The 27892-nt window shown below is 38.0% G+C and overlaps 1 protein-coding gene across 1 annotated transcript in view; it reads right to left on the reverse strand.

Moving 5' to 3' along the window:
* Positions 1 to 27892, reverse strand: part of SPIDR (scaffold protein involved in DNA repair) — a 198626-nt gene that overhangs the window by 132617 nt on the left and 38117 nt on the right. The window contains 2 exon segments of the mRNA XM_032682155.1: positions 1261 to 1361; positions 11534 to 11790. Coding sequence (XP_032538046.1) covers positions 1261 to 1361; positions 11534 to 11790 — 358 coding nt within the window.

Here is a 27892-nt window from a genome sequence, read left to right on the forward strand (position 1 = left end):
GACAATATTGTGCTACTATTCAGGTAGGGCAAATGAAGTGGCTTACAGTAACTGGAGACCAGCTAGCCTGTCATGAGATCTAGGCAAAGTGACTGGAAAAATAAGTAAGGAATTCAGGTCATAAATACAATATGCTACTCCGCATGGGTGGCATTTTGAACACACAGCACACAAATGGCCACAGGATGGAAGCCCTCCAAAGCTCCAGTGAGAAACTGTGAGACTAGCCCACAGTTTGGGTGTGACTTTAAACTGTACAACCTTCTTAAGAAAATCTGACTATTTTCACTGCGTGTAATGCACCCTTTAAGTGGAATAAAAAAAAAAAAATTCAGAGAACTAATTTTGTGAATTACAGTTAGAGCTTTTTATTAGTGGAGAATTATAAATGAGTAATAGCAGTTCCAGCAGGATTTGGAAGTAAATGCTCATGCTAATAAATGGTTTCATCAATGATATAAAAACAAGTTAAAAAACTGTAAGAAACTATGTGGATACCAAAAATTCAAGCAAATTCATGACTAAAAGAGGACAGGCTTGAGATACACAATGATTTGAACTCTGTGGTTAGCTGGGCATACTCAAATGAAGCCGACCTGGATACAGTACAAATACTTCACTGTGTTCAGGCAGAAGAAATAGAAAGAGTAGCTGGGGAGTGGGAAACAGGATCTCAGAAAACAACAGCTATAGAAGTTATAAAATCATACTGGGCAGTCAATTCAACATGAAGTCCCAGCACCACACTCTGACCAAAGCCAAACCAGAGCCAAACACTTATCACAGGCCTTGAACCTTCTGGAGGCTGAGAAGTGAGCTGGATATTAATGAGACTAAAACTGGAAGAATACATACAGAGTAGCTCACCTTGTTCTTAAGACCATGCTGAAAAGTTTTAGAGGGTGCAGTAAAGAGCCATGCAAATCACTTGAACACTGATAAAAATGTTTTAGAGGCCCTTGAAGAGCTCAGTCTATTTAGTTTATGAAAATTGTGAGGCAGCATGGTTTTGCTATGCAAGTGCCAGAAAGGGAAAATATGTTCTTTACTCCTTATAGTCAAATACTTTGATGACTGAGACATTAGAAACCATCATATTTAGCAGAAATGCAATATTTGCTCAGAAGACAATCAAGAGAGCATTAAACTCAAGTCAGGCAAACTCCACAAAGATTATAAACTTCACTGTTACCCCTACGTAGGCCATATATACACATGTAAGTATATACTTTCACAGTAGTATTGTATAATGCTTCTTACCTGAGGGGATATTTGCATCTGAAATACACTGGTGCCTCCAAAAGCTAATGGCAGATCTTTCTCTGTTCTGCAGCCGACATAACCTCTCAGCTAGCCCACCCCTGCAGAGAATAAAGGAATGCTCAGTTTTACCAGGAATCAGTATTCGGTTTTGCCAAATGACAAGCCATAGGACAGATATATATGTATATACATATATGTATGCTTTGACCCTTAGAGACAGAATCACGTACTAAAATTACATTTTGCAGATTAGTTCTCCTAATTTTGATTTTCCAATGGATACATTCCCAATAAAACATACACTTAGAGTCAATACACACAATAAAACATTTTCACTATCTGGGTGTCCAAAATTTTCATGGTTTTAGTCCTGTCTCCAATATAAGGATTGTAACAAAATGCTCCCAACTTTTCTTTGCACTTATGCATGGATCCTAGCAGACACTGGAGACAACTGAGAATTCAAAACAAACCAGTGTAACCACTAGTTATAACAGGTCGGGTTTTCTTTTCCCTCACAGATTTGTTTGGCTGTTGGCAAGGAGTGATCACAAAAATATTCTTTTACCCATACTTGACCCTATGATTCATTTCACAAGCTGGGTCAAGTGTGCAGTTTCAGTGGTCTGAACACTCTCCAAGATGAAATTAATTTAGCATTCCCAAGGTGAGGAGCAGAGGAGTGGCATCTAGCACAAATACACTTAAGGTAACACTAAAGCAACTCCTACTCCTGGATCCAAAGCCAGAAGACATAATCTCTCATTTTAAGAACAAAAAGATATATGTGTTAGAAGCTGTCTTTGGGCTACTACAAAGAGCTTTGGACTACTGTGGAGTGTCTGAACACTTTTCTTTGGCTTCAAAGAAGTTATTTGCATAAAAACCTACATCATTCTTTCCGTGTAGTGTAAGTTTTTCCAGAAGTACTACTGAATTTATCAATAAAGGTTTCTACTAAGGTGAAACGTGTCCTTGGGTTAAACTCATTTAGGAATCAAGAGAGATAACACACAACCACCTTATGACTATTTGTGCACATGAATAGAATTTTTTAGTTCAGAAAAAAAGACAAATAGCTTGGTAAAGCTCACATTGCACATGTGAAACTGGGAAGATACACCTGTGGAAACCAAGAAGAAGCTAAAAAGGCTAAGCAGGACTTCAAGTAAGCTGTAAAAAAATCTCTCTTTGGTTAACAGTTACTAAGTAATTTCACCCACAGACAAATCGACACATTATATGAAAAGTAGTTAGCAGTCTCAGCTGAATTTTTAATGAACAACTATATCCTTTGCAAAATTGTAACTATCACAAGAATTATTAGAGGCATGGCTAAACATCTTCGTAGTAAAGATCATAGAACGAACACAAGAGCCACATTTGACCCAGAATAATCTACAGAAGTTTTGTAGTTTACATCACTGCATCTCCTCTATGGCTGCTGTAAGGCAGAGAGGAGAGAAACTCCGACTCTTTCAGAGGAGGAAAAAAAAATCCCCAAACCCCCAAAATAAAGAACTCACACTTAACAAGCTATAAACCCTGCTATAATAAGGAGGAAAACAAACAAACATATTTAGGAAATCTGGGCTTAAATGAAGTTCCAGGTGAGCCTGACAACCTTGCTTAATCCTGGTTTCAAGATGGACTTTAAGGCACAGGGGCAACTAATACAGATATGTGCAATGAAAACTTTGGTACCAAGAGCAGCACAGCCAAGCACAGAACTTCATACAGGAGAACATACTCTGCTGATAACACTGTGCTCATCTATGTTTTCCCCAAAAACATAGTTGAGCACTGAGGTGTTACCACACCACAACATTTACGCGCAAGACAGTTCTAGAAACTCTAAGCTATCCACCAAGTTTCTCTTCTCGCCATGGAACTATTCTCAGATAGAGTTGCAATTCAGCTTGGCTGTATGCTCTACACAAACCATGCTGAAACTCAGTTAGGCTCAGAACTGCAGCAGTAAAATGCATTTTGAGATTGCTTGTTTAAAAGTCTTGCATGCATGAGTCTGCAACTGAACTCCATGGTTGGGACTGTAGCAATACACCATACAGCTAGCAGCTCAGCTCAAAAACTTGTTTTGCTGAAAGAAGACTGTCCTAAACCCCTATTCCATTCCCTCCACAGACAACAGTCACAGAAATGTATTTTCTTAGTTCAAATAATGCCAGAAAGCCTTAAGGTACCTTCAGAAGAGCACAGCTATTATTGGCTTACAGCCTAATTTCCCCCTTTTCCCCAAACAGAGCTATGGTTGTGTCCAGTCAATACATTCCTACTCTTCTGCAAGCTGATCACTTTTCTACCTATGGCAGGAATGTCCTGTAGCACAAAGAAAAGCAAGTTTCAGGTTTTGTGGCTACTGCACACATCACTATTCCTGTTTCAGGCCTGATATGCCTACTAGGAGGGTCTCACTGACATTCAAAGCTCCATAACTGATTTGCTAACCATGTCTGTATTAGGATAACAGTCATCACAATGGTCACAAAAGTAAAACTCTGACTTTCCTTAGCAGCCCTCTGTGCTAAGAAAATAGACTGTTATTTATTAATCATTCCAAATGCAGTTAAAAATAGTTTAAACTGAAAATATCATAAAGCATTTTGCATATTCTTGGTTGCAGAACACAAAATATAACCACGAATGCATTTATGAGAGGTTCTCATCTGGTCATTCTAAGTGTTTTTATAATGTCTGTTTCATACCTTGTGAAATTGGAAAACAATTCAAGGACATGCCATGCACAAAAGGAATTTCTATGGCAAGAGCAAGAGTTAGAACTTTATGGTTTGTTTCTTTTAAAGAAGTAGAAACAAAGGAGTTTAAACACCGCCACAAACCCAGGAGGATTAATCCCCTTTTTAGTTCAAACACATAAAACAAACAAAGAAAAAGGTGCTTTTTGTTACATAATCTATCAGATTTGATGACAACAGCATTTGAAAACTACTAATTCCTTCTCATACAGCACAGGTGTCCACATTATTAAAAGCACTTGTGCATATGCTGTGAGATACTGTGAACTATACAGTCAGAGTACTCCAGGATATGTGGATAAGAGGTAAACCAACACTTGGTGTTTGTATTTTTATATATATATATATTTGATAAATATGTTTTGATTACTAATGTATGATTTCTGTAATCAAGGAAACCAACAAACTATTGAAATAACAAAAACTGTAATTTCAGATGCATACTTTACTGACCAGCTCTTCAAACTTGCCCCCAAAATGCTTTAATGTGAGCAAATTGAACACATTTGGTGAATTGTTAATGCAAAGGCTGTTCAGTGAAGCCAAACTGCTCAGATACTATCTCCACTGCCCACAACCTTTTTATTTTTAATCACAAAACTTTCAGTACAACTATTTTGTCCCTTTAATTCCCTGAAGGCAGACAGATTTAACAAGCAGCAATTCAAGTGCTATTTCCATACTAAATCTGAGCTTGTTGAAAAACTGTATTTAAAACAACACATTGCCATTACTGTCCATGTCCAACAATATTCACATGAAGGACAGCTCTGAGGACCATAAAAAAGCTCAGCATCCTGCACAAATGCTCTGCTTCTGGTAGCTGCCCCTTCCCGCAAACTTTAACAGCAAGACTGAAGAGTTTTATGCTACTATGTGACAACCATCACCAAAAGGTAACACTAAGCCTGATCTGTGACTCTCAGGCTGCTGGTCCCTATCTCCCAAGTCCAGTGGGGCTAATGGAAAACAAACAAACAAAAAACCCACCAAAAAGCAAAACAACAAAAACAACAACAAAGGAAAAAAGAAAGAACACTAGTGAGCATGCTGTGTTTTAAAAAGTAATTTTCAGTCTTTCTGGAGTGTTGGACATGTCTCTGTGTTTATGTTTTAAGGTTTTTATTCAGCAGGGCACTTACCATAAATAACCTCACGTTCATCCAAGTTTACTCCTTTCCAGACTTCACTTGAATTTAAGAACAGTGAACACTTAAGCATGTCATTACTGAGTTGTCTTCTCAATACACTATATGCAGGACTCCATATAATTAAAAAAACTAAAGGTTATGCAAATATATATCCCCATCTCAGGACTAGGCAACTTCCCTCCTCTCTTTTCAAAGCAAATACAGATCTCCTCTCCTACTTCCATATTAACCAGTGAAATACCTGACTTCTGCCACACTCAGCTGTCCCTTTCCACTCCACCAGGCACTTGCTAAAGAGCGAAAAACGACCCCTAAGCATACTGGCATTTGGTTTGTCAACACTGCAAACCCATCAGCCAGTTTACAACTTGCAAAATAATAAGCAACACTGAATGCTGACAGTCACTAAAGTGCTACTTTAGTGTACATAACAGCACGGGTACATATAAAAGATGTGATCAAAACATGTCGGCCACACAAGCACAAGTCTCTACTGAGGCCCACCTCCTCTCCAGCGCAGAAGAGAAGCTGTTGACTTCATGAGGCAACAAGAGATCAGAAAGAGTAATTTTAGCTTTACAGATCAGCCTCATTCAAGCTCTGACTTGACAATAGATTCATCAACTTTCACCTTGGATGAACCACCATTACCATGATCTCTGGCACTGTTCTGTACCAGATGCTGTATTTTCTTGCACTGGTTGCTGACATTTCAATGCTGTCATCTATTGCACCCATCCAGAGAGGGTTTTTTTATACATCAGTCAAATCAACAAGGCAGACATACTGAAAGTCTCTTCTAGAGCCTTAAGAATTCAAGGATTTAAGAGTTCAATAAGCCAAAAGTCTTTTTAAGTCTGTGTAGTCTCTCACCACTCTTCTTGAAATCGTTCCACAAAGGAGGTCACCTCCACAAAACATACATGGAACAAAGATACCATTGTTGTGATTCCCCATAGCACAGTTAGAGGTATCTTTCAGCAACTGCATTAGACAGAACTGACCATCTAGAGAATTAACAGCGTCTTCAGCTGTAAATTCCATCCAGCATATACCTGAGACATCCTCAACACTACCTTTAACGATTCAACAATTCCCAGAAGTGTCTGGACATTATACCACAATTAGTCTTGCAAATTAAAATTAGTTCTTTGTCACAGACACCAAAGCCTCATCATTCTTATGTAGTGGGATTTGGTTTCCAGGTCCTAGTTGCCTCAGAGGAAGAGATGTAAGATGGATTATAGACATAACTGCTGAGAACAGGGTGGGTGAACACTTTCTACATCCCACGTGGCCTCTGGTGAAAGATTTCAAGTAAAACTGTATAGGTAGTTGATTTTCCCATGCCTCTACTTAGCCAAGCTATCTCACAGAAAATATTTAAAATAACTTAGGAACATCTTTGTAAATAGGTAATCCTCTGGGGCTTTCTCATTTCATAGTTTTCAGAGCATTGATCACCCCTTCTTACCAGCCACTGAAAAAAAGCCAACCACAGCTGAAAAGTTTCCCACATGTCTCTGGCTCTTCAGACTTCTTAAAAGAAAAAAACTATTTCAGATTGTCCTATCTCTCTTACAGCAGAGGCTCTACGCAGAAGTAAGATGATTTAATAAGAGTCTTCCCAGAAATAAGTTATCCCTACAAGATAAGGGAAGAGCCTTCCCTTCAGTTCTGAAGGTTTTGGCTTGCCTGAGTAGAGGTCCTGCATAGAAAAGCAAGCACCATGGTTACACAAACCAAAGGCACCAAAATTGCTTCTCTCTGATGGGAGAAAATGTACTCTGCTAAACCATTCCAATCAATAAGATACATGACACATCAACTAGAGAAGTCTGTCATCTTAAGGAAAGTGGATTGGTTGTTTTTTCTACTAAACATGGTGCTTTTTCCCCCTATTAACACCAAACACCTGGCCAGAAACCATCCACACTTTTTAAAAAAGAAAACACATTTTAACTTTCATTACGTGCAAAATAATTTTACTGTGTACTTGCCAGTGATTACAAGTGGTGCATCTGTTGTGCATCCATGATATTCTTCATTTATATTCTCTTAACCCAACAAGAAATTTACTAGCAAGGAAAACTTAATCCAATAGTTAAAATTAGCATAAGAACATGACCATCTAAAGGGCTAGTCTGTTGCTATTAAACCCTCATGCTACTTGTGGATGCATGTAAGAATGCACAGTCCCAATTTTAGAGTAAAAGCCTGCTTCATTTGTGCCAGCTCCCTCTTCCCTTGGCAATTTCCTTTATTTTCAAGACTTTAGTTGGCCTCATGTGACAACTGGGTTTCATTTTACTGCACATAGTATCGGGACATTCTGTAATTTTCTCCTTTTTTGATAACACAAGTTAATTTTAGCAGATCAGATCTGTAAGTGGTCTGCATACAAGTAGATATAAGATAATTAAACAGAATTTCCCAAGATTTTATCTTACTCTTAAACTAAAAATAGCCACTCAAGCATTTAAAAAAACTCAAATAAGCTGAAGCATCTATCCTTCACAACTAAAAGCTCTTGCAATATGATACGTTTAGAAGCAGAGTTAACATTATATAACTTAAGATACCTATTTCCTACACCAAACCTCAGACTTTTTTTTTCTGATGGAAACAAAATCTTACTGGAAAAAGCAAACAATCCATAAAACCTTTAAGAAAGGTTTGCTTGTAGACAAGAAAAGCTAAGTGCATTTTAAGTTTTCTTCTTTATAAATACTGAATTAACCCAGTTATTTGCTTAACCTATGTAACAAATGTTGAGATTTGCAATACTCAATTTCTCCGTTCTTTCACAAGAGAACTTTGAAAGACTTGGAACTAAAGCAGTTTAGACATTTCACCCCGTAGCATTAACATGAATTCCAAATCTAAAAAGAGGAGCGTCCTGAAAATTTATTTGCAATATATACTCTCTCCCTTCAGGTTTGCAAATCACTTGCATAATTTTCCCACAAAGTGCTGACTCAAGCTGAGAAACTGAAACTTTGTATGGTATAAAAGAGCAGAAACATCTAAACCCAACACCCCTTGACCTGATCATCAAGGCAATTCATCTCAGTATCAAGTACCACTAGTAGCACTTAATTACCAACTCAGTAGCTTACAGGTGCAGTACAAGGAAAATTACACTGCTCCCACATCCATCAACAATTTTATTTAAATAAAGGAAGGCAGCTACACAAGATAGCATATAATACCAGTGTTTAAGGTGAGGATGTCCCAGAGCAGTGGCACTGATGGCTGCGAATGAGAGATGATATACTTTGCCTCTGGCATGACAAAGTGGCACCTCCTACAGCACCAGCCTGGCACCAACGCCCCTGAAGGGCAAACAACACCATATTGACTACCTGCTCTCCCCTAGGAACCATGGGTAGAAAGAAGAATAATCTTTACCTAGAACACTTTTGAAAACAAAAACTAAAATTACAAGGGACACATAAAGACATACAAGAATTTGACAGTAAACATGGGGGGAGAGGAATTGCTTCTGTCACACCTTTCTTGCCTTCAGACACTAATCATTTCCCAAAACCCCACTTAATTCCTAACAGAAGAGGACTGCAATATGCCCCTTTAAATTTGGCTCATCATAAGCAACACTGGATATTGTGTATGTTCATTTGGGGACGTAGATGGGCTTCCCATTTTATTTACACTCAAATATATTGAATTTACACTTAAATATATTGAATTTACACTCAAATTTCTAACACTAGGTTCAACAAAATTTATTTTAATCATCCATAATTAGCTTACTTCTGAAGATTTCTGTTGATTTGGTTACATCTTAATTTTTGTAGTGTATGACAATTGCATCTGTAATAGACTCAAACAAACAATACTCTTTCCTCCCATCCAGACAATTACCCATTTCCATTTTAGCACGAGGAGGATTCCAGGAGGACAGGACAGTAGAAAGGAACTCATTTGAATGTTTCCACAGACTGTTATGGCTCTTTTCTTTGCGTTTTTTTGTTTGGTTTTGCTTGTGGTTTGACTGTGATGTTAGGGGGTTTTCTTTGAGGTTGCATAGAAGAACGTAGCCACTGAGGTAACAGAGGCATAGCTGAAATCAGGTAATGCAAATATAAGTGCAGATTACAGCATGCCTAAAAATTTTGGACAGGACTGTTACACATGGTATAAGATTTTTACACAAAATATTAGCTAAAATTTTTTGAAAATATTATCTTTACTTTTGAAGATAGCTTTACTCACGTCAAACAGCAAAGAGAAGAAAATTAAAATATTTTCTATTTTCTTTAAAGGGGAAACAAAACAGTAGGAAGCCTACTCTACCTACATCAGGAGTTGTCCATGAAATAACCATATTTAATACTCTCTGGATTTGGAGTGGAACCTATTGTACAGAGGAATTCACATTGGAAGATGGCAGCTCTGTCACCTTCACCAATCCATGCTTCCCTAGGCACCAGCCTGGAAAAAGAGAGCTCAGCTAAGTAGACACTCTCAGCTCTCTTCCACCTACTGCGCAGATCCAAATGGTCTGTCCAAGTGGGAGACTGTGGGCCATCCAGCTTGCAGGATGATTTCCCTGCTCATTGCTTTTTCTGCTGTGGCCTCAATCTGCAGCACAGATAGGAAGGAAGAAGAAATGCCGAGCCAACAACTGCTTTGTAACTTTCACCTTTTTAACTAGAAAGAGGGAATTGTCACCTCATCAATCAGAAGCTGACAAACCTCTCCCTGAACTGGCCTTCAATCCACGGCACTGAAAATGAGGATGCAAACTCTTATATCCACTGTTATCACACCAATGAAAATGTTCTGTCAACAGTAAAAGGAAGGATGGGAGAGACAGGTGGAATTAATGCCCTGAACAGGAAGAGTGAAAAGATGACAATTACCTAGATGAGCAAAATAACTAGATAAACAATTCCTCATAAGTGAGGAATTTCCTGCCTGCTACCCTGTTCCTAAAAGAGCCTGAAGTGGAACCACAGGATGGAAGGTAAAAAAGCCTGCAAGCTCTGCTCCTCTGGACACTCTGGACAGATTACATTCTGTATCATTGTGGTTGCTTTTGTTGGCTTCCTTGTTTTTAAAGCAATTTATTCTCTTATACACTTGTTTCAGAGTATCTTTGCTGTAAAACATTTTTTACGCTAAGATTGTTTATAGGAGAGGTCATCAAATGAAGCTGAAACCCAAAAAAACACAAACCCACTAAGGGTAACAGCTCCTGAACTGCTGAAAGCTGGAAAAGCACCTGGGGAAAATACCACTGTACACTTGTCCTGTTCTTACTACCTTCACACGCACTTGCTTTTGGCCACTAAAAGGCATTTTTTGGGGTTACAGCTTTGGTCTGACCTAGTACAGCTGTGTCTGTATGTTTCTAAAGTAACAAGAAAGCTTGATTGCACAAGCATAGCGCTTTAAGTACAGAGATCCTCAGTAATTAGGACAAACCTGTTTCCTCAGTCAGCATTTTGAAATTGCCAAGAATATTTTAGAGAAAAATAAGGTATGTGTAATAACTAAAGTGAAGATTAACTTTTTAAGTAATTGATTGATTGATTACTGTACATAGAATCACCTGTAAAAGAAAAAACAACCGCATTGTTAAAAGTACAATAGGAATTTATAGCAGCAACATTTGTAATTGTAGTCTCCACAGCTAGAGTATATTTTCACATATACCATTTAACACAACTTTCATTAACTCAATATAGGAAGTAACCATTTCTGCACTGTAATTAGCTAGAATATCAGGCTTCTACTTCTTAATCCCATGCTGTTTTCTTTCAGCATTTAGATATCTTTTTAATTTATTTAATTTAGTCACAGAGATTTAAATTTCAGATTAAGAATACATCCTTCCTTTGCCTAAATACCATTCTGTCCTACACTATTCAGAATTATTGCTCATCCACCCCTCTCCCAGAGTATATTGGATAATTTTGCACTGACAAATCTGGAGAGGACAAAAAAAAAGACCCAAAAACCAGAGGTACAGCATTTTTGCAGACTATCTGAAAAGGCACAAAGCACTGTAAAGATAAGAAGTTAAGACAGAAGTATGTCCACTCGCACATCTGCAAGGCAGTGTAAAGCATTATTAAAAGTGCAAAAACCATATCAATTTGTACACAGGAATTCGAGACTGAGAGCTTTCACCACAGATTTTAAAACTGAACTTAGCTCTTTCTTGCCTTTTCTGCTTGTTTACAAATGACATTCTTTATAACTTTTTTTGAATCTGCACCTCTAAAACGTTTATCCTTGAAACACATTCCTACACTTCTGTAAGTATTATTTTACTTACAATTAAAAAAAAAAAAAAAAAAAAAAGGAATTTACCTCAGTAGCTTCCTCTTTTTGGCAGACTCGGAGGGGCCTCGGGAGGCCTTGTCCGCCTGCTTCCCGGGGGTGCGGAGAAGGGCCTGCACAGACCTCAGCCACTCGCTGGCTGGTTGTGCTGTAACATCCCCCGTGTCCGCTCCCAACCCCGGCTGTAAGCCCTCAGTGGATCCCAGAGTAGTGGTCGCCAGGCTCGTTTCTCCTTCTCCCGCGCTGTCATTATCGGATGAATACTCAGATATTTGTGTCGAAGTCGCCTAAACAGATAACAATATAAACCTATTTAAATAGAATGCTAATGAGATACTACAGCTTTATGTAGGCAGTTTTATGTTCCCTAGTAATCCATAAATGGAACGCCAATTTATTAATGTAACTTGGACAATTCCTCTGTAAATGCACAGTGTTCTTTTGTCAGTCAGCATGAGCTCCTAAATATAAGACCGTCTCTTGAGGGTCAACTGGGATGAGTAACGTTTAGGTTTTTTAAATAACTAGATCTGGAGAATTAAGCCAATGCTTACCTCTATCAGGAAAAGTTTCCAGAGGGGTGTCAGGACAAAGCAAGTTTTGAGGAAAGCAGAGAGAGGCTAATAAGTGACAGGGATTGTGACTGGCAGGAAAGCTGAGAGAAAGGGAGCTTTCACACTGGGATTCAAGTAAGCAGGAAGGTCAGGTTCCATAGTCCGAATGGAGGGAAGAAACACATGCCTGTATTGAGAGCTTGCATCTGGCAACAAGGATGTAACCTTTTATTAAAACATGATTTTGACCACTAAAGCAGGTCTTCATCCATGTCCAGCAGGCCTATAGCTTTCCAGGAAGGTTTCAGAAGTTGAGCATAAGCTGTCAGGCCGTATCAAGGTAGCTCCAAGGAGGATCAATCATTGGTTAGGAGTAAGGGCTGTGAGCCAGCAGGGCTGGAGTTTAGACCCATAGAACCTTGCTGGAGCTCTTCTCCCAGAAACTCACAGGACACTCTGAACTCATCCCACTGAGGGAGGAATGAGAGGAGAGGATGGGAAGGCTGAAAAAACAACTGCAAAGAGACATGGAAGGCTGAGGAGAGGGCTGGGTGGGAAAATTCACCTCTTTTGGCTGAGCTTGTTTTACCCTCCTCTAGGACTCCTGCAGAAGCAGGGCAAGGCTGCTGGGTTGCCACCCTAAGGTGAGCTCTGTGCAGCTGTTATGTACATTATGCTCTCAGTATTTGTTTGAGTATTAAGCAAAAAATACTTGAAAAGTGCCATTTTACCTAATACAGCCAAAATTATCTAAACCACTGAAATAGGCAGAAGACAAAGAAACATGAGCTGGGCTCAGTCTTCAGGAGCTAGTTGAAAAAAACCCAAACTTACACTGTCTGCAAGTTCTGGTAGGGTGCCCAGTCCCGTCACTGCAACCACCAGCACTAGCCTAGCTCAAGGAGGCTTGCCCAAAACTGCTCTGTGGACAAGGCAAGTTAAGCAACTCAGACAGCTGGAAGAACAAAAACCCAATATAAAATATTAAGTTCACCTTATCTATGGGAAACTGGAAGACCCCAAAGACTGACTTTGCTCCAGATCATGCTGCCTCAGTCACAGAACACTGGAAAAATTTAAGCCTGTTCCTCTTGGTCAAATGCATTAAGCAGTGCTCCATACAGGTTGTCTGACAACTGGCTCAGATAAAGACTTTATAGGTAAAAGAGGGAAGGGAGGGAAATCGCTGCATTCACTAATGCTGTTCTATGTTATTCATGAGTGTAATCATCTGAAAACAGCGTTTTTTGACCGTGCACAAAAATAAGTTCGGCTCTTGCCAGTTCTCTAATACATTCTTCACGTCAATGCCAAGACACTGTGCTAATGTTCTGAGAGCTTACCTAAGTATTCTGGAAATTGGAAGGACCTTTTAAAGTTATCCAGAGAAGTAGAATAGCTAAAAGAATGCAATTAATATCAATCTGTTTTAAACACAACACAGTCAACATTTGTCCCTTGGCAACAATATTTCTCTGAAAACAAACTCCTTCCACATTGGAAATGAGCCAGAAATAAAAGGTTTCAAACACTATGAAAGCAGTAAGCAAGCACTTCATTCTTAAAACACCATTCCAATGCACTCTCTTGCTTTAGGAATGCTTTAATTTTGCTCAAATAGCTACAATATCCACTGCACCTAAAAAAAGGATGCAAACCTGAAGTTCTCTGAGCAAGTAAAATGCAAATGAGGAAAGCCCTTGGGATATGATTCAAGTTAAGCACATGTTTTAATCCCACTGACTGCTGTAAGAGTTAAGAAGCTTTCCTAACTAAAGATTGTCTAATAAATCATTTAATTCTTCTGTTAATATTTATTACTGTATACTTGTTTAGACTGGACTTCCCCAAGGAAACCATACTTTGGGGTTTTTGTTTTGTTTGCTTGTTAGAGGTTTTTTATTGCTGCTGGTTTTTTAATTCGTGAGTTGGAACTTTTTCTTAAAAGAGGAAACTATAAAAATGGAGAAGAAAAACAAAGAACAAAAACTCATCCTTCCAATTTTGTACACTATTTAACTGTAGCCACCATCAGAATTATAGTCTAAAATGGAAAATATTTTCAAAACATGCAAACATGAAAGTATCCAGTAAATGAGCTGGCAAGTCTACCTCCATTATGGTGGGGAATAGCTGGCAAAATAATAATTTAATTTCTTTGATTCACTTTAAAACAATCCTTAGTAAATAGTGAAGATATTGGGGGTTTTTTAATCAATATCTTAAACATCATGAAGACAAATTTTCAAGAGTTGTTTGTTGTGGGGTTTTTTTGGTTGTTTTTTTTCTTTAATTAAATAATATTCCCAGTAATATCATTAGTTTCTGAAGAGCACCATTGCTAAGCACAGAGAATTATCAAATTAAAAGTAGGTGATTTTTCCACATGGCTTATTATTTTGAAATATAGTGATTTTTAATTATAGTGGCTGAAGATACAATGGTACTCACTATACAGACGCTCAGTTTCCCCCACCCAATCCCTTCCTCTGACCCTTGATTCCAGTGTAATCATCCCCATCCTGCAGTTTTTCATGACTGTTTCCCATATATCCCAATCCCTCAAAATATTTGGCATTAAACTGTTCACTAAGATATACCTGTATTTTCCAATGATGGCCTTACCCTGACACTTGCTTTTATATCATGCTAACCACTTGTCCATGTCCAGGGGATGACTTAAAAAAAAAATCAGGGGTTGGCCTCAATCTCTGCCACAAAAACAATAAACATGCTTCATTTTGTTCAATTTTTAAAATAAACCAATTTTCTCTGTGACTGGTTTAATTTGAAAGCTCTAAACACTCCCCTTTTATGGCTCTTCCTTTTAAGGAAAAATGACTTAAGTATAAATGCACAGACTACTCATGTTTTTTCTGTTAAGATTTGACTACAGGAAATCAGAGAAATCACTGATTACTTTATCTGAGCATCCAGGACCCTATATTGTAAGGATAAGCATGTTTAAATCAAAATGCATCAAAGAGCTCTCAAGATGAATTGATTTATGATGCATTTTTGACAGCACTCACAGGCTAATGTAGAGGATGGTACAAATATAAAAATAGAAACCAGAATGAGAAACAGCAAATATCCTTCCCCCCCTCGACTAAGTAGCTAAGATTGCTACAGAATATATGATTACTTGTGTCAATTCATTAAGGAGGAAAAAAAAAAAAATCACAAAAAACCCCAGCCACAGAGACAGTAAAATCCTGGCCCAAATTGTTCAACGGCAAAACTCTTGACTTCAGTGAAATTAAGATGGCATTCCATAAGCACGCAGATTTTGCATGCATGCAGCAAAGAAGATACCATGCTGTTACTTCTGTGACCAAGTATTCCCTCCCTCATCCTCAAGAGATTTGCTTCAGCTGTCTCTTCAGCAGTAACTTTGCAATCTGCACAGTGTTTGCCTCTAAAAAGTCTGAAAAAGTTACTTTTTCACTTCAATTGTGGTGGAAGAAAGAAATATCTGTATTTGATCAGTTTAACAAGCACTCGATATTTCTTATCAATAAAATAGCACAGTAAGCTAAAACAAAAAGTGTTCCATTTCTATTTGATGTTTCCAGCTTCAGCATAGAAAGCAGAACTGTACAAAACTTTTTGTACAAAAATCAATCCTATTAAAATAAATAACAAATCTGTATTTTTTTAAAAAAGGCTCTCATACAGTGATTGCTAATTAGAGGCAAAGTGATGAGCAGTTACAAGAGTTTGTCATCCCCCTTGGCTCTCCTTTCAAGATACGTCACTCAGTGAAACTTTTCTGCAGAAAAATGTCAGTATACACACCCTACATTTGTATTAACACTTTCATTTGTTCAGTCATGGTACATTCAGAAAATGTTGTAAATCTTTCCCAGTTGATATGAAGACACTTTGCAGATAAGATGCTCAATAAAAGCTCACAGATATTCAGACAAGTTCATCAGCTAAAACAAAGATGCTTCAGCATGCTGCAGTATGTCTGAATCTCCTCTTAGAGACAAAAAAATGGATATAAAATTCTGTGTAGATGATGATACAACTTTTTGCAGATGGAGGTCACTTAGTCTGTAATTTCCTTCCCTAAAAATAATAATTTCTTCCCTCCTATTATCTTGCTACAGCCTAGCTCAAATAGCAGAAGAACTAATAGGGTTTCTCAGAGCACCCTTAGGGAACCAGGCTTTCTCAAGGTCACAGAGCCAAGTTGTGTCAGAAATAGAAATAGTATTTCAGAGTTTTAGTCTGTGATCACTGTACATACAAAGACAAATTAATCTTGTGGCATCTCCTTTCCTACTTGTTCACTCACGTATCTTTGCTTCTGACTCTGGAATTTTTTTCTATTATCTCCTGCCTGTTTTCTCATGTACTGTCTTTTTCTCTTTTGTGAGAAAATTCAGAATTAATTTGCATTTCCCCTAACTGCCTTCTCATGACTAGTCTCAAGATGGGTGAAAGCTGACTGATATTAACACACACACGGAGTAAATTCAGGCAACTATCCTACTGCCTCTCCTTTTATACAGCTTTCCCTTACAATAAGCAATGCTGCATTTGCACTCCAGGTACTCTTTGCTGTCCTGCATGCAATGGGATTCAAATGCAGCAAACTTCTACCCCAGGGTGCTGGTTATAGCTTGCAAGGAGATTTGGTATGTTGCATGGTAGTCTCCAAAAAACAAAGTGAGCAGAAAAGCCACTGGATTTGCTTTAATGAATATTCACAAGCATAAATCACCAGTGCAGTGTGTCAAAGGCCTAGCCCACGCTAATGAATGCTCGAAGCTAACTCCACCAGAAGCTGGCTTGCAGGATTATAGGGAGTAGGGTAAAGGTAAAAGAAATGAAGTTTCCCCTTAATTAATCAACACAAAATTAATTCAAACATTGTGTGCACAGATAGTACAGGATATTATTCAGCTCTATAAAGATAATTAAAGATACAAAAGATTTAAAGCTTGTAGTTCTCTTCAGAGCTTTGTGTTTTCTGAAGCTTTAACTGGAGCACTGAAGTCTATGCCAAATATTTTCCTAGTATCTTGAGAAATAATTTGGTTCTTGGTAAACTAGCTACTTTCACTCTAGAGAGATAAATTTCTGATATTCCCTCATACAAGAAACTTCATATTGAAGTGCAGAGCTAGGCGTGTGCCGCTCTGTGGGTGACACCAAGCTTTATTCTCACGGAATAACCACAGGAACAGCATGCAAAACGTGCAAGATTAGGTAGCAGTGCGTGGGCAGAGATAATCGTATGACAAAAACGAACAACAATGAAAGACATAAATCACTAGTAAGATATTTTTGGACTTGCAAGCCCAAACTGACACAGCAGATTAACTGAAATTTTGTATCTAGAACAACCACCCAGTGTTATTACAGAGACAGCATATATTTAAAATGGATCTCAGATAATGTCTGGTTGTTTAGCCAAGTACAGGATTCCTCCTCAGCACACCAGACCATCTGATCTGTCCTAAATATTTATCGGTGGTGTTGGTTCAGCGCACTAGGAAATAGCGCTCCACACACACATTAACATTTTGTGGCTGCCATTACAGGAAACAGAGCCGTGTGCTATTCAAGGGCACCAGAAGAACAGCCACCTCAGGCACTTTCCTGGGACGCTTCAAGAGCAACTACCACTGAGCTGACAAAAGGTTTGCTTCTTTCTCCCTCCTTGGCCACCGCTAAACTTCAGCATCATCTCCCTTCACACAGACATAGGAATTAATTCTTTCTGTCTCCCAGCTGCCACCACCCCTGGGCTGGAACGCAGTAGTTATTAGCACACAAAATCATTTATGCCAAGTAGCAAAGAAGAATGCTGGAATATGGAGGAGAAGTGTAGGCAGCAAGACTGTAATTATTCAAAGCAGAAATTGGTCACAGACTGCACCCTCATCTCCTCTTAATGGTGTTTTGAGACCTTTAAACAAGTGGTTAGGGCTTCTCTTCTATGACTAATCAAAAAGGATTCATTGCATCCAGCAGCCCAGAGCTTCCTATCGTAAAGGAAATTGATTCATGATTATCTCTGGAGGAAGCAGGCCAGCTACTAAACCTTAAGCACCACTGCTTACATTGCTGGGCTTCCCTTTGAAGACCTCCTGGGGAAGCCTTACCCATGCTTGATCCCATTTATTCTGCAAGCCCTGTCAAAAATACAGCTGCATTAGCTACTGTCTTAAAAGGTTATCCCAGAAGTAGGATTCAATCCAAAGGAAAAATATCAATAGCTGTTATCAAAAGAAAAGCAGATGGGGTAGAGATGCTGTCATGGACTGAAGGAGTTGAAAAGGCTTTCATGGATTTCTGCAGAAAATAATGGAATGATATGGCTGCTGTTAAGTTCAGCAGCCGTTTATCTGACGCTGGGCTTCCTGCACCAGTTCTGAAACCAAGAAAAGGTGTGGAGGGTGACAGGGACAGGAAAACTCCCTCTTCCACTTCAAAGAGTGAGGAAGTTGAAGTGCAGTACACAAGCCCACAAAATCGTGGTTTATATCACACATGAAATAATTATTAACAAAATAAATAACTTGTATCATCATCTATCATCTCCAATATCTTGTTTAGATCATACTGCCTTGAAGTGGAAAATGAGGTGACAATTAGGATTACATGCAGTATGTTTGGCTGTGCGTTCTTTTTTGTAAAGGGAGAGGTGCATGTTTTTGTTTCATTTGAGCTCTCACACAAAATCACATATACACCACTGGCAGGCAGTATCCTGCATGCAGCACTAATCATTGCAGAAAACAAGAACAGAAAGAAATAATATTAAAATAAGATTTTGTACATACACACAAAAATCAACATGAAAATCTGATCTTTGACAGAAAAACTTTGGGAGAAGAGTGATTGAAATTACAGCTAAACAGACTTTTTATAGATCTAATGAAAAGATGGTATTTACTGACTTTTTTTTTTTTTGAAAGCCAGGCAAAGAACACACAAGTGGTAAGAAAGATGAAATCAAAGCCATAACTTCTAATCCCAAGCAGAAACCTCATCTTTCACAAGACAAACAGGTTAAGCAGGCTATACCTCTGGAGATAGATCCACAAGCTGTTCCAGCCTGCCTCTCCCAGAACAGGTTGTTCTGAGGCATGGATCAGCCGACCGAAACAGGTGAGGCTCTCTTCTCAGCCCAAGCCTTTTTATAAAAAATAAGTCCATAAAGCAAGGAGCACTGTTTATTGCTAAGCATACTCTGTAGATGTAGAATTTAAATAGTGATTCTGAAGGTAAGAGTCAACAAAGCAGCTGTCTGCTGGGCACAAGGGCAGGAAGGAATTGTAGGGGACAGAGAGCTCTTAAGGTGCAAAATGGGCACAAAGCAGGAGTTTACCCAACATCAGTTAAGGGACACTGATTTGTACAGTATGGAGCACAAGGCAAACCCTGCGGCAATCTTGACATCTTGTAGCATTTGTGCTGCATCTGTACCTCTTAAAAGAAACGTTTTAGTAGTTTAATGAGCTTTAGCATTAAGAAATCAATCTATCACTTCCTAATACTATCTCATTATCAAGACCTCTCCACCAGTCTGTGATCAGAGTAATAGTCAACTTCTAATAGATCAAATAATGCTGAAAAATGTTAACACAGATGAACTAAAAGTGCTTTTTCTGCTTTATCTAATGGGTTTTTTTTCTATCATACAAGAACATCTTCATTTTCTTTGGGAGTTAAAGACAATTTGGACCAATTTATGCATACTGTTAGCCAACGTTATGTTCAAGTGAATTACCATAACCCTTGCTCTCCATTCCCTTCTTAAGAAAAAGAGGGGAAGGGGGAGATGCCACTTCACGTGTTGCATCTTGCAAACTATTCAGGGACAGAACCAGGTCTCCTCTCATGCAACTGCATATTATCCCACGCAGTTGAGCTCTCATCTTGATAAAGATCCTCCAGATGACAGAGACACAGGTTTTCAAATATAAATACCTGTCTCTGATAGGGCATGCAGATAATTACATCATTTTGCACAGAAGCCTCAACATTATACAGTGAAGTTTGGGTACACAGGAAAATTGCAGTCAGGTTATAATACCACTTAAACAGGGTTTCGTTCTTGACACAGAAATAGTTACTTTCATGTTTCCAAGGAACAGATGTTATCGCATGGTTTGATAACCTACTTTCACATTCTTTGTTTATACTTATTCACTTAGTTTCATTTATTAAAGTTAGTGGATCCAGGCCATGAAACCTCAGTTTTATTGTCTCTGGTTTAGGTGATGCTATGGTAATCATCCAGGTTAAAGCCTGTATGTAACAAGAGGACTCAACTGAAAGGCATGATTAAAAGCCAAATTATTATTTATGAACTAAATAAATACTAAAGCACCTAGACTAAACACCTGTAGGATTCAGTAGCAACTGTTAAAGGAGGAAATACATATACATCTTCAAGCAACTCTTTATTTTAACTTACAATAGGAGGCAATATCTTCTAACAGACAGATATAACTGTGGGAAAACAGACAAGCTTTTAGCACTAAGCCCTTCTATATGTCTCATAAGTTTGGGTTTTTTTTCTCCAAACAGATAATTTGATCTCAATACATTAAATCTTTCCTTATAAAATTGCTTTTCTTTTTTATATTTAGCCTATACAGTTAAGAATAACCATCCTGGCAAGCTTTTTAAGAAGTTCTTTCTAAAAAAGAAAATGCCTCTCATGATAATGTCACTGTGTAGACAGATCAGGGAACAGTAAAGGACTCTTTAAAATATCTTTCATACTATGTATTCTCTTTCAAAAAGTAGATGATAACTGCAAGTATGTTATTTTTGAGATTAAAGGAAGCAATTCCAGAATAATCAACTAAATGAGATTGCACAAAGATATTCACTGAAGCACAAATTATACACACCGATTTCTCATCTTTGGTTGATCTGCTGCAGTTTCCTGCGAAAACCCTTAGAAAAGCACTTATCATAAAAAGGAAAAAAAAAAGAAAATGAGAGAATGGAAACACAAGTGGCACAGTGTTGTATAACACACAAATGCAATACAAGCATAATTTCTGCAATAATGCTCAGCACTTAGTGGAAAATTTTTTTGTTAATAATTTACACAGGGGTATAAAGAAACATCTTGAAATTGAGATTCTGCGATTCAAGCTCCAGCAGTGCCAGTGTTCACAGCTATAGCACAGGCAGCTTAAGGAGACACCAGGCTGCTGGGCAGCACAGCACATTACATTCATTTTCTTCTACTCCCACTCACTCCACATTCTTCTCACTTGACTGTGCTCCCCTTTGCCCCATTTGTTGCTTCACAGCTCCAGCAGAACTGCCCCTAAAACCTAAAATAGTCACTTCATTTCTTCCCTTCTCCTCATTTCACACTTATTTCAACCCCTTCCCTCCTCTCCAGAAGTCCTTCCACAGTCTACCTTTTCTAGATCATTGTTTTGTGGTTTTGCACTGTTAAAACTATTTTAAACAGCAAACATTTCAGGGCAGGAAATGTCTTACCATGTCAGAAATACTGTGTTAGTGATGACAGCATGTGCATGCATACAAAAGCACCAATTTCACCTAAATTGATTTCTAACATTGATGAGAGCACCTATATGCAGACTAAAGAAACAGAAAACCCATTTAATTGCTTTTCCAAGTAAGCCAAAGAACACAGAACAAGAAAACTACTTTAAAAAAATACATTAAATTTACTCAGCTAAAGTTAACTCTGTTTGGATAAAGAACAAAGGAAAAGAAGTCCAACACTAAGTTTACAGATTTTCTTTCTGATCACGTGCCTAAACTTTGGAGGAACAAAAGGAAAATAAAGTAACCATCGATCGGGTAAGGCATTGTAATTGAAAATTGTAATGTTGCTGCCAACACACATTTTATAGAGATTCAGAAGTGCTAACTGCTGTAATACTGTCTTAAGTTTGACACTAGCTGCACTGATTGTTCGCAGTACATGAAAAGATTTCAAAGTAAAGACTTCAAATTAAAATTTCTTTGAGATCTGGATTAGAATAAAAACACATGTATGCTGTAATATAGGTGTGTTACATTACACACAGTGACACAACTGCCATAATTTGCGTATAACATGCATTACAGGACACATGGAGACAATCGCAGATATTTAAAACTTTTATCAGTTAAGAAGCATACCACATAAACCTATCAGGAAAACACACTTGAAATGTCCCAGTAAGGCAGTAATCAAATACAATCTTTACACAACTAAACTCAATGGACTTTAAGTTTCTAAGAACTGGTTAGCAACTGACACGGGGAACCTGTGAAGAAAGGAGCCCTGAAATACAAACATCAGTAATTTGTACTAAGCAATTCCTTATAAAGATCATAAAGCTTGCATAAAGTAGAAAGATTAAGAAGAATTAAGGTAATTCTTCTCAATTACAGGCAAAGAGAAAAAGAGAGACTCAGTGCATGTCTGCATACTTTAACACATTTGAAAAAGCAATAGTTGACTGGTTTCCACAGCAGTCACCAATATCTTTTGGCTTCATGCCTCCACTATCTCAAACCAGACTGAGAGATTGTGATGGCTCAATTTCACTTCCATTCTTAAAACAGTGCTTGCTTTACTTCAGGAAGGTAGTGGTGGGGAAATAATGTTAAACTGTCATTTTCTTTTTTATTCTGTTAGTACACATCAATGTGAATTTACACATGGAAAACGCAACCTCTGCAAAATTTGTGCCTGGGGGGGGTGTGTCCCCCTTTTTTTTTTTTAATGTAAGAGAAGCTCAAAGCTGACAAGATAATGCTAAAATCATAGAAGTTAATTCAACGTCTCAGAAGAGCATTTAGAAATATGTCATTCGAGATACTATTAAACATTCTCTGCTTATTTTCCTCTTCCCCAAGTAAAAATGTTTATGTGATATTTGTCCTTCACACTGAACTCTGCAGCTAGCAAGATTTTTAAAGTCTTGCGAATCTTGTTCTCTTGAACTTGTAAGTGACCTATTAGCATTCTGATCAAAAACTGGCATGTTATGTAAGAAGCAACTAAAAATACTGTGCAACTTGCAATTTCCTGAAATGTTTGGGGCCACAAACTTGGGCCCAAAGTTCGTTCTAAAAAGAAGAAAAATACTTTTTATTAAACAGCAGCTAACTCTCAAACACCAGCAAGCCTAAGGTCTCATTCTGGGAGCTGTGCTCAGCGCTGAGAATTTGGGGTGGAGGAAGAGGAAAAAGCCAAGCTGAGAAAGGAGAGGGACAGTAACAGCAGCTTTGAAGGAATTGCTCAGGGAGTTCTGCACTTTTGGCTGCGCCATTTTTAGGAATTGTCTGGTACAGGCAGCTTTGTTATCTAAATGCAGAAGTGCAAATGTTGGCATCCACTGTATCAATTTTGTGCTCATCTCACTGGCAACTATTTTAATCAGAAATTTTTTTCTTAGTGGTTAGAGAGCAACGTAACATGTAGTCACAGTACTTCAGTAGCAACAAACAGTCACCAGGGTCTATGATAACTACCTAAAACACTGCAACATATTGTACCCCACTCTGAATCACCAAAGAGATACTTGAGCATATATGAACCTAAACTGCAGCCTGGATGATCTGCATTCCCAACAGAAGTAATTTCATTTTGGTCAGAAAAAAGGCAAGGCATTGCAGCAGAGTTTAAATAAAACTGATTAAAAAAAAAAATCAGTCCTTTAAAATCAAAAAAAAGTTACATGCTTCTAGGGTCATTTTTCAGGGTACAATAGAGGGCAGAACTGCAGTGGAGCAAGATCTGGCTTTCTACTTGCCAAAAGCCCAATAAGGTTATCTATATTGCTGTTTTAATGATTTAAACTCCAACTAATTTTCATTTCAGTTCATAGGACAGTAACTATACAGTTATCAACTCTTCTCAAATATGCCAGTTAAAGCAAGTTTTGAGACAACAGCAGAATGAATGGTACTATATTTTGTTCTATAGTTATCAATTCATTAAAAGTAAACTACACACTACTTATAAATGTTACTAAAATAAAGCAAAAATTTAAGTTAGTTAAGAAAATTCAGAATAAGAACATAGTTCTGTCATATAATGGTGCAAGATGATTTAGTCTAGGTATAAGAGAGAATATGTTTTCAGGATTCAGACAAGCATTTGAACATTCTTGTAGAAAAGATTATTTTTCAGTTTTAAACTCTTATGTCAAAATAATGCAAAAATACAATCACAAGTGCATCATTTAAGCCCTTGGTATCCAAAATGCTGACTTAAAGTTTTCCATGGGAGGTACTGCAATTCAGAGCATTAATATAACCTTAAGATATACCAAGACTTCAGGATAAAAATCCTTTTGACATGTTTATGGCCAAATATACACTTGGAAATCTCAGATATGTTAAATGCATTTTCCCCCCAAATTGCCAAAAGCAACTGGATTTTGTCATGTACTAATTACTTAGGAGGGAGGGGGAATTGAGTTTCTAGATCAAAAGTTGACCATTTGTGACAATTTCCAACAGTATCATCAAACAAATGATTTTATTTTTTTCTCTTCATTTTACTATTAACAAAAGTCCTACAAAATTGCATCACTACAGCCAAATACAAGTATTATTATTCCTGGAATGCACTTATAGAAGGAATGGAAAGCCTACCCTATGTAAAATAGCAAAAGTGTACAATTACATTATTACCTAATGAGACAACCACTTCTTAGGGAAAAAGCACTCAAGAAATTGAAAATTCAGTTTAACAAGTCACCCACACTCCAGTATCTCAGTGAAAAACCACATCGACACGCAGGCACCCCTCTAAGCACAAGCATTTATATTTATTTGTTTAGATTTAAATAAACCTGTCATTTTTCATTTAGGAAACGTCACATAATTTTCTCCCCAGTTTTAGGATTTTCTTTGTGTACTTCTATACACCTGATTTTAACTTGTTAGCTTGTTCTGCCTAAACTGTGAGTAGTCTGCCTATAAAGGGGTTCCTTAATTCTATTTTTTGCAGAATAGAAACTTCAGTTATGGTCACTAACTTCTTCTATGTAAGGCTATAATAATTCAACATAAATTTTAATAAACAGAAAAGGAACATGACTGTATGTAGAAAGCAGATGCACGCACCTACACACCCACTCCTCCTTGTCTCAGAACTGAACTCTGCATCACTCCACAACCTACTACACTCTAGAAATTGATTTCAAATACATAAAAGGATACCAAGGGCTTAAATGCAGGACTTTCATGGCAGCTAACTTTACATCTGAAGGATTACAGAAACGTATTGTAAAAATAGGGAACGAATACAGCAATGCTTGTTTAATCTCAATGCTTTGTTAATCTCAAAACTTAAGGTCAATATCATCATTGGTTCTGTAGTTTCAACAATACTATACTGATAAACTAGGACTTTGACAACATTAAAGCAATGCTTTATTCACATACTGAAGTATGTGAGTATACTGAGCAAGTATAGTGTTCCAGAAAACACAGACACATATCAGAAAAGCCCCTCTGTTTCATCTGACAGCCATTTAAAAAGCACGGTGTAGGGAGAGGATCCAGAAAGCATGTAAATGAAGTTTGCTATGAAAGCAACACCACTAGATTTATGTTCATGGGTTTTCTAGATATTATACTACTACTACATATCATGGCCAAGACTGTGAAGAAGGGGTGCAGAAATGTGGCCTCTCTCTGGAGGCAACCCTGGCACAAAGAAGCACAGTTTGACAGACAACATACAAAACCACTTTGGTGGCAGCAAAGCAATGTTATTTTCTATACCACCACCATAGGATTTTGCTTGGAACTGATGAAATAAAATTAAACCAGAAGATTTCTAGGGAGAGAGTATAAAACAGAACTTACCAAAAAAAAAAAATAATAAAGCTCTTGGGAGAAATCTGGGGAATTCCCTATTTCAGATACAGAAGAGGAAATTATAGCTGTAGTAAGAACCCAAGGATCTACTTTAAAAAGCAGATGATGTTTATGAACGGGTGAACCTTAACAATAAAATGTCATCATCTAGTGGTGTAAGCACAGGACTGAGTCAGGAAGCCTGACGTTTAAGACTGGATCTAACAACAGCTCTAACATCATGTCCTGCTGTGGTTTGGGGACACACAATTGACTCTCAACTCGGTTCTCAAATTTATCTTGCACAGGGGCTAGACACCAACTCCCTTGTAAAAACACTGAGAACCACTAAGTCTTCGCATGCAGGAGTGAGGGAAGCAGAACTGAAAAGCATCTACATTTTAATTTAGTGTAAGCAGATGTTCAAGTTTAAAAGACTTTGAAAGTCCTCAATTGTTTAACTTTTCAAAACAGCAGACTATTGATCACTTTGATAACTTCAGGGAGATTGCAATAGGAAACAGATACGTTAAAAGTGTTCTATGCATGCAAATACATAAGGTTATCTTCAACTATGAAAGCTAAGAGTTGGGCTCCAAGAGGCATTTAGACATCAAAGACGAAGAGGTGGGTCCTTTTGGACATACCCAGATGCAATGCAGCTCTGCAGACTCGTGGTTTATGTCACATTTAAGCCTGTGAGTACAAAGTTGGTACTTCCGTACCTAAGCCTGTTTAGGGGCTTGCTTCAGTAGGTGTGGGTTTATGCTGAGCAGAGATTTTCACTCACAGCATGCTGTATTGCTTGAATTAGAGAGCACGTCCACAACTGTAAACATAACTCCTCTGTAACGCTCCAGACATTTCAGCCTAAGCAGTGAGAAACCCAAATTCTATCAAGACAATCTCTAGATTAAGAGAATTCAAATCCCTTCCTCTCAGGAAAGCTCTCAACCCACCAAACAAAGCAATGAGGAGATAATTTCTATCTCTCCCTCGAAGGCTGGGCCACTGCAGAAAAAACCTCACAAGATTCAAAGGGTCTTGAAGAGCTTCAGTCCCTGCTCCACATCAAACAGGCATTAGATAAAACACAGGAACATCAGGGAGCTTAAGTGTTCCTTGGTCAGAAAGACAGTAGCTGGGATTCCTGGTATTTAGCACTTAAGCTCATCTGTTCATTGTATACAAAACACAGGCATCTAAATCTAAGTTTAATGGCTATTTTGCAGGTCAGAACTTAGATTCCTGTAGCTCTGGCATGATGATCAGCTGCACCACAGAAATCAGCCCATTTCTGCATCTGCCTCCAAACATGTTGCAGCTTTTTTTGGAAAGCCACACAACTCCCAAAAGGCAAATCTCCCGAAGCCAATGCCAATCACAGCAAATATGTGACAATTCAGTCCTCTTTAGCTGCCTAACCAGGTTTCAAGTACCACTATTTGGAATTTTATAATGACACTGCATGATCAAGCACAGTTTAATCAGGATTTCATTTGTTAGATGAGTTCCTATCCACTTCTATACTTCCTCAATTCAGGCAGTGCAGAAATTCAAGCTGTGAAAACACTGGATTTTGCAATGCCTTCAGGACTTCAAAAAATGTATTTCAAATACATCAAAGTGGTCAGATAAGTTAGTACTCAATAGGAAGTTGTTTCTTGAAAGGAAATTGCAAATTTCAGTCAAAGAGGAAGATGGAGAGTTAGAATTAACTAACTGTTCCAAAAACTTTGGCAAGCAGGAAGGGCTTGTGAAGGTTGCATGAAGAAACTGCACGCAACCACATAAACAAGCTGAGTTTAGGACTATATAAGTATCTTAAGAATATGTCTCCAATTAAACAAACAAACAAACAAACAAAAGACAATAAAGGAACAACAAAATGAACAACAACAACAACAAAAATCTCTCAAATAGCACATACTTCCAAAAGGACTTAACAGATATCCTTGCAGTTGGGTATCTGTGATGTCAAATTCGGACTCACTTATTTACCCATTGGACA

The sequence above is a fragment of the Chiroxiphia lanceolata genome, chromosome 1, assembly GCF_009829145.1.
Source record: "Chiroxiphia lanceolata isolate bChiLan1 chromosome 1, bChiLan1.pri, whole genome shotgun sequence".
Lineage (NCBI taxonomy): Eukaryota > Metazoa > Chordata > Aves > Passeriformes > Pipridae > Chiroxiphia > Chiroxiphia lanceolata.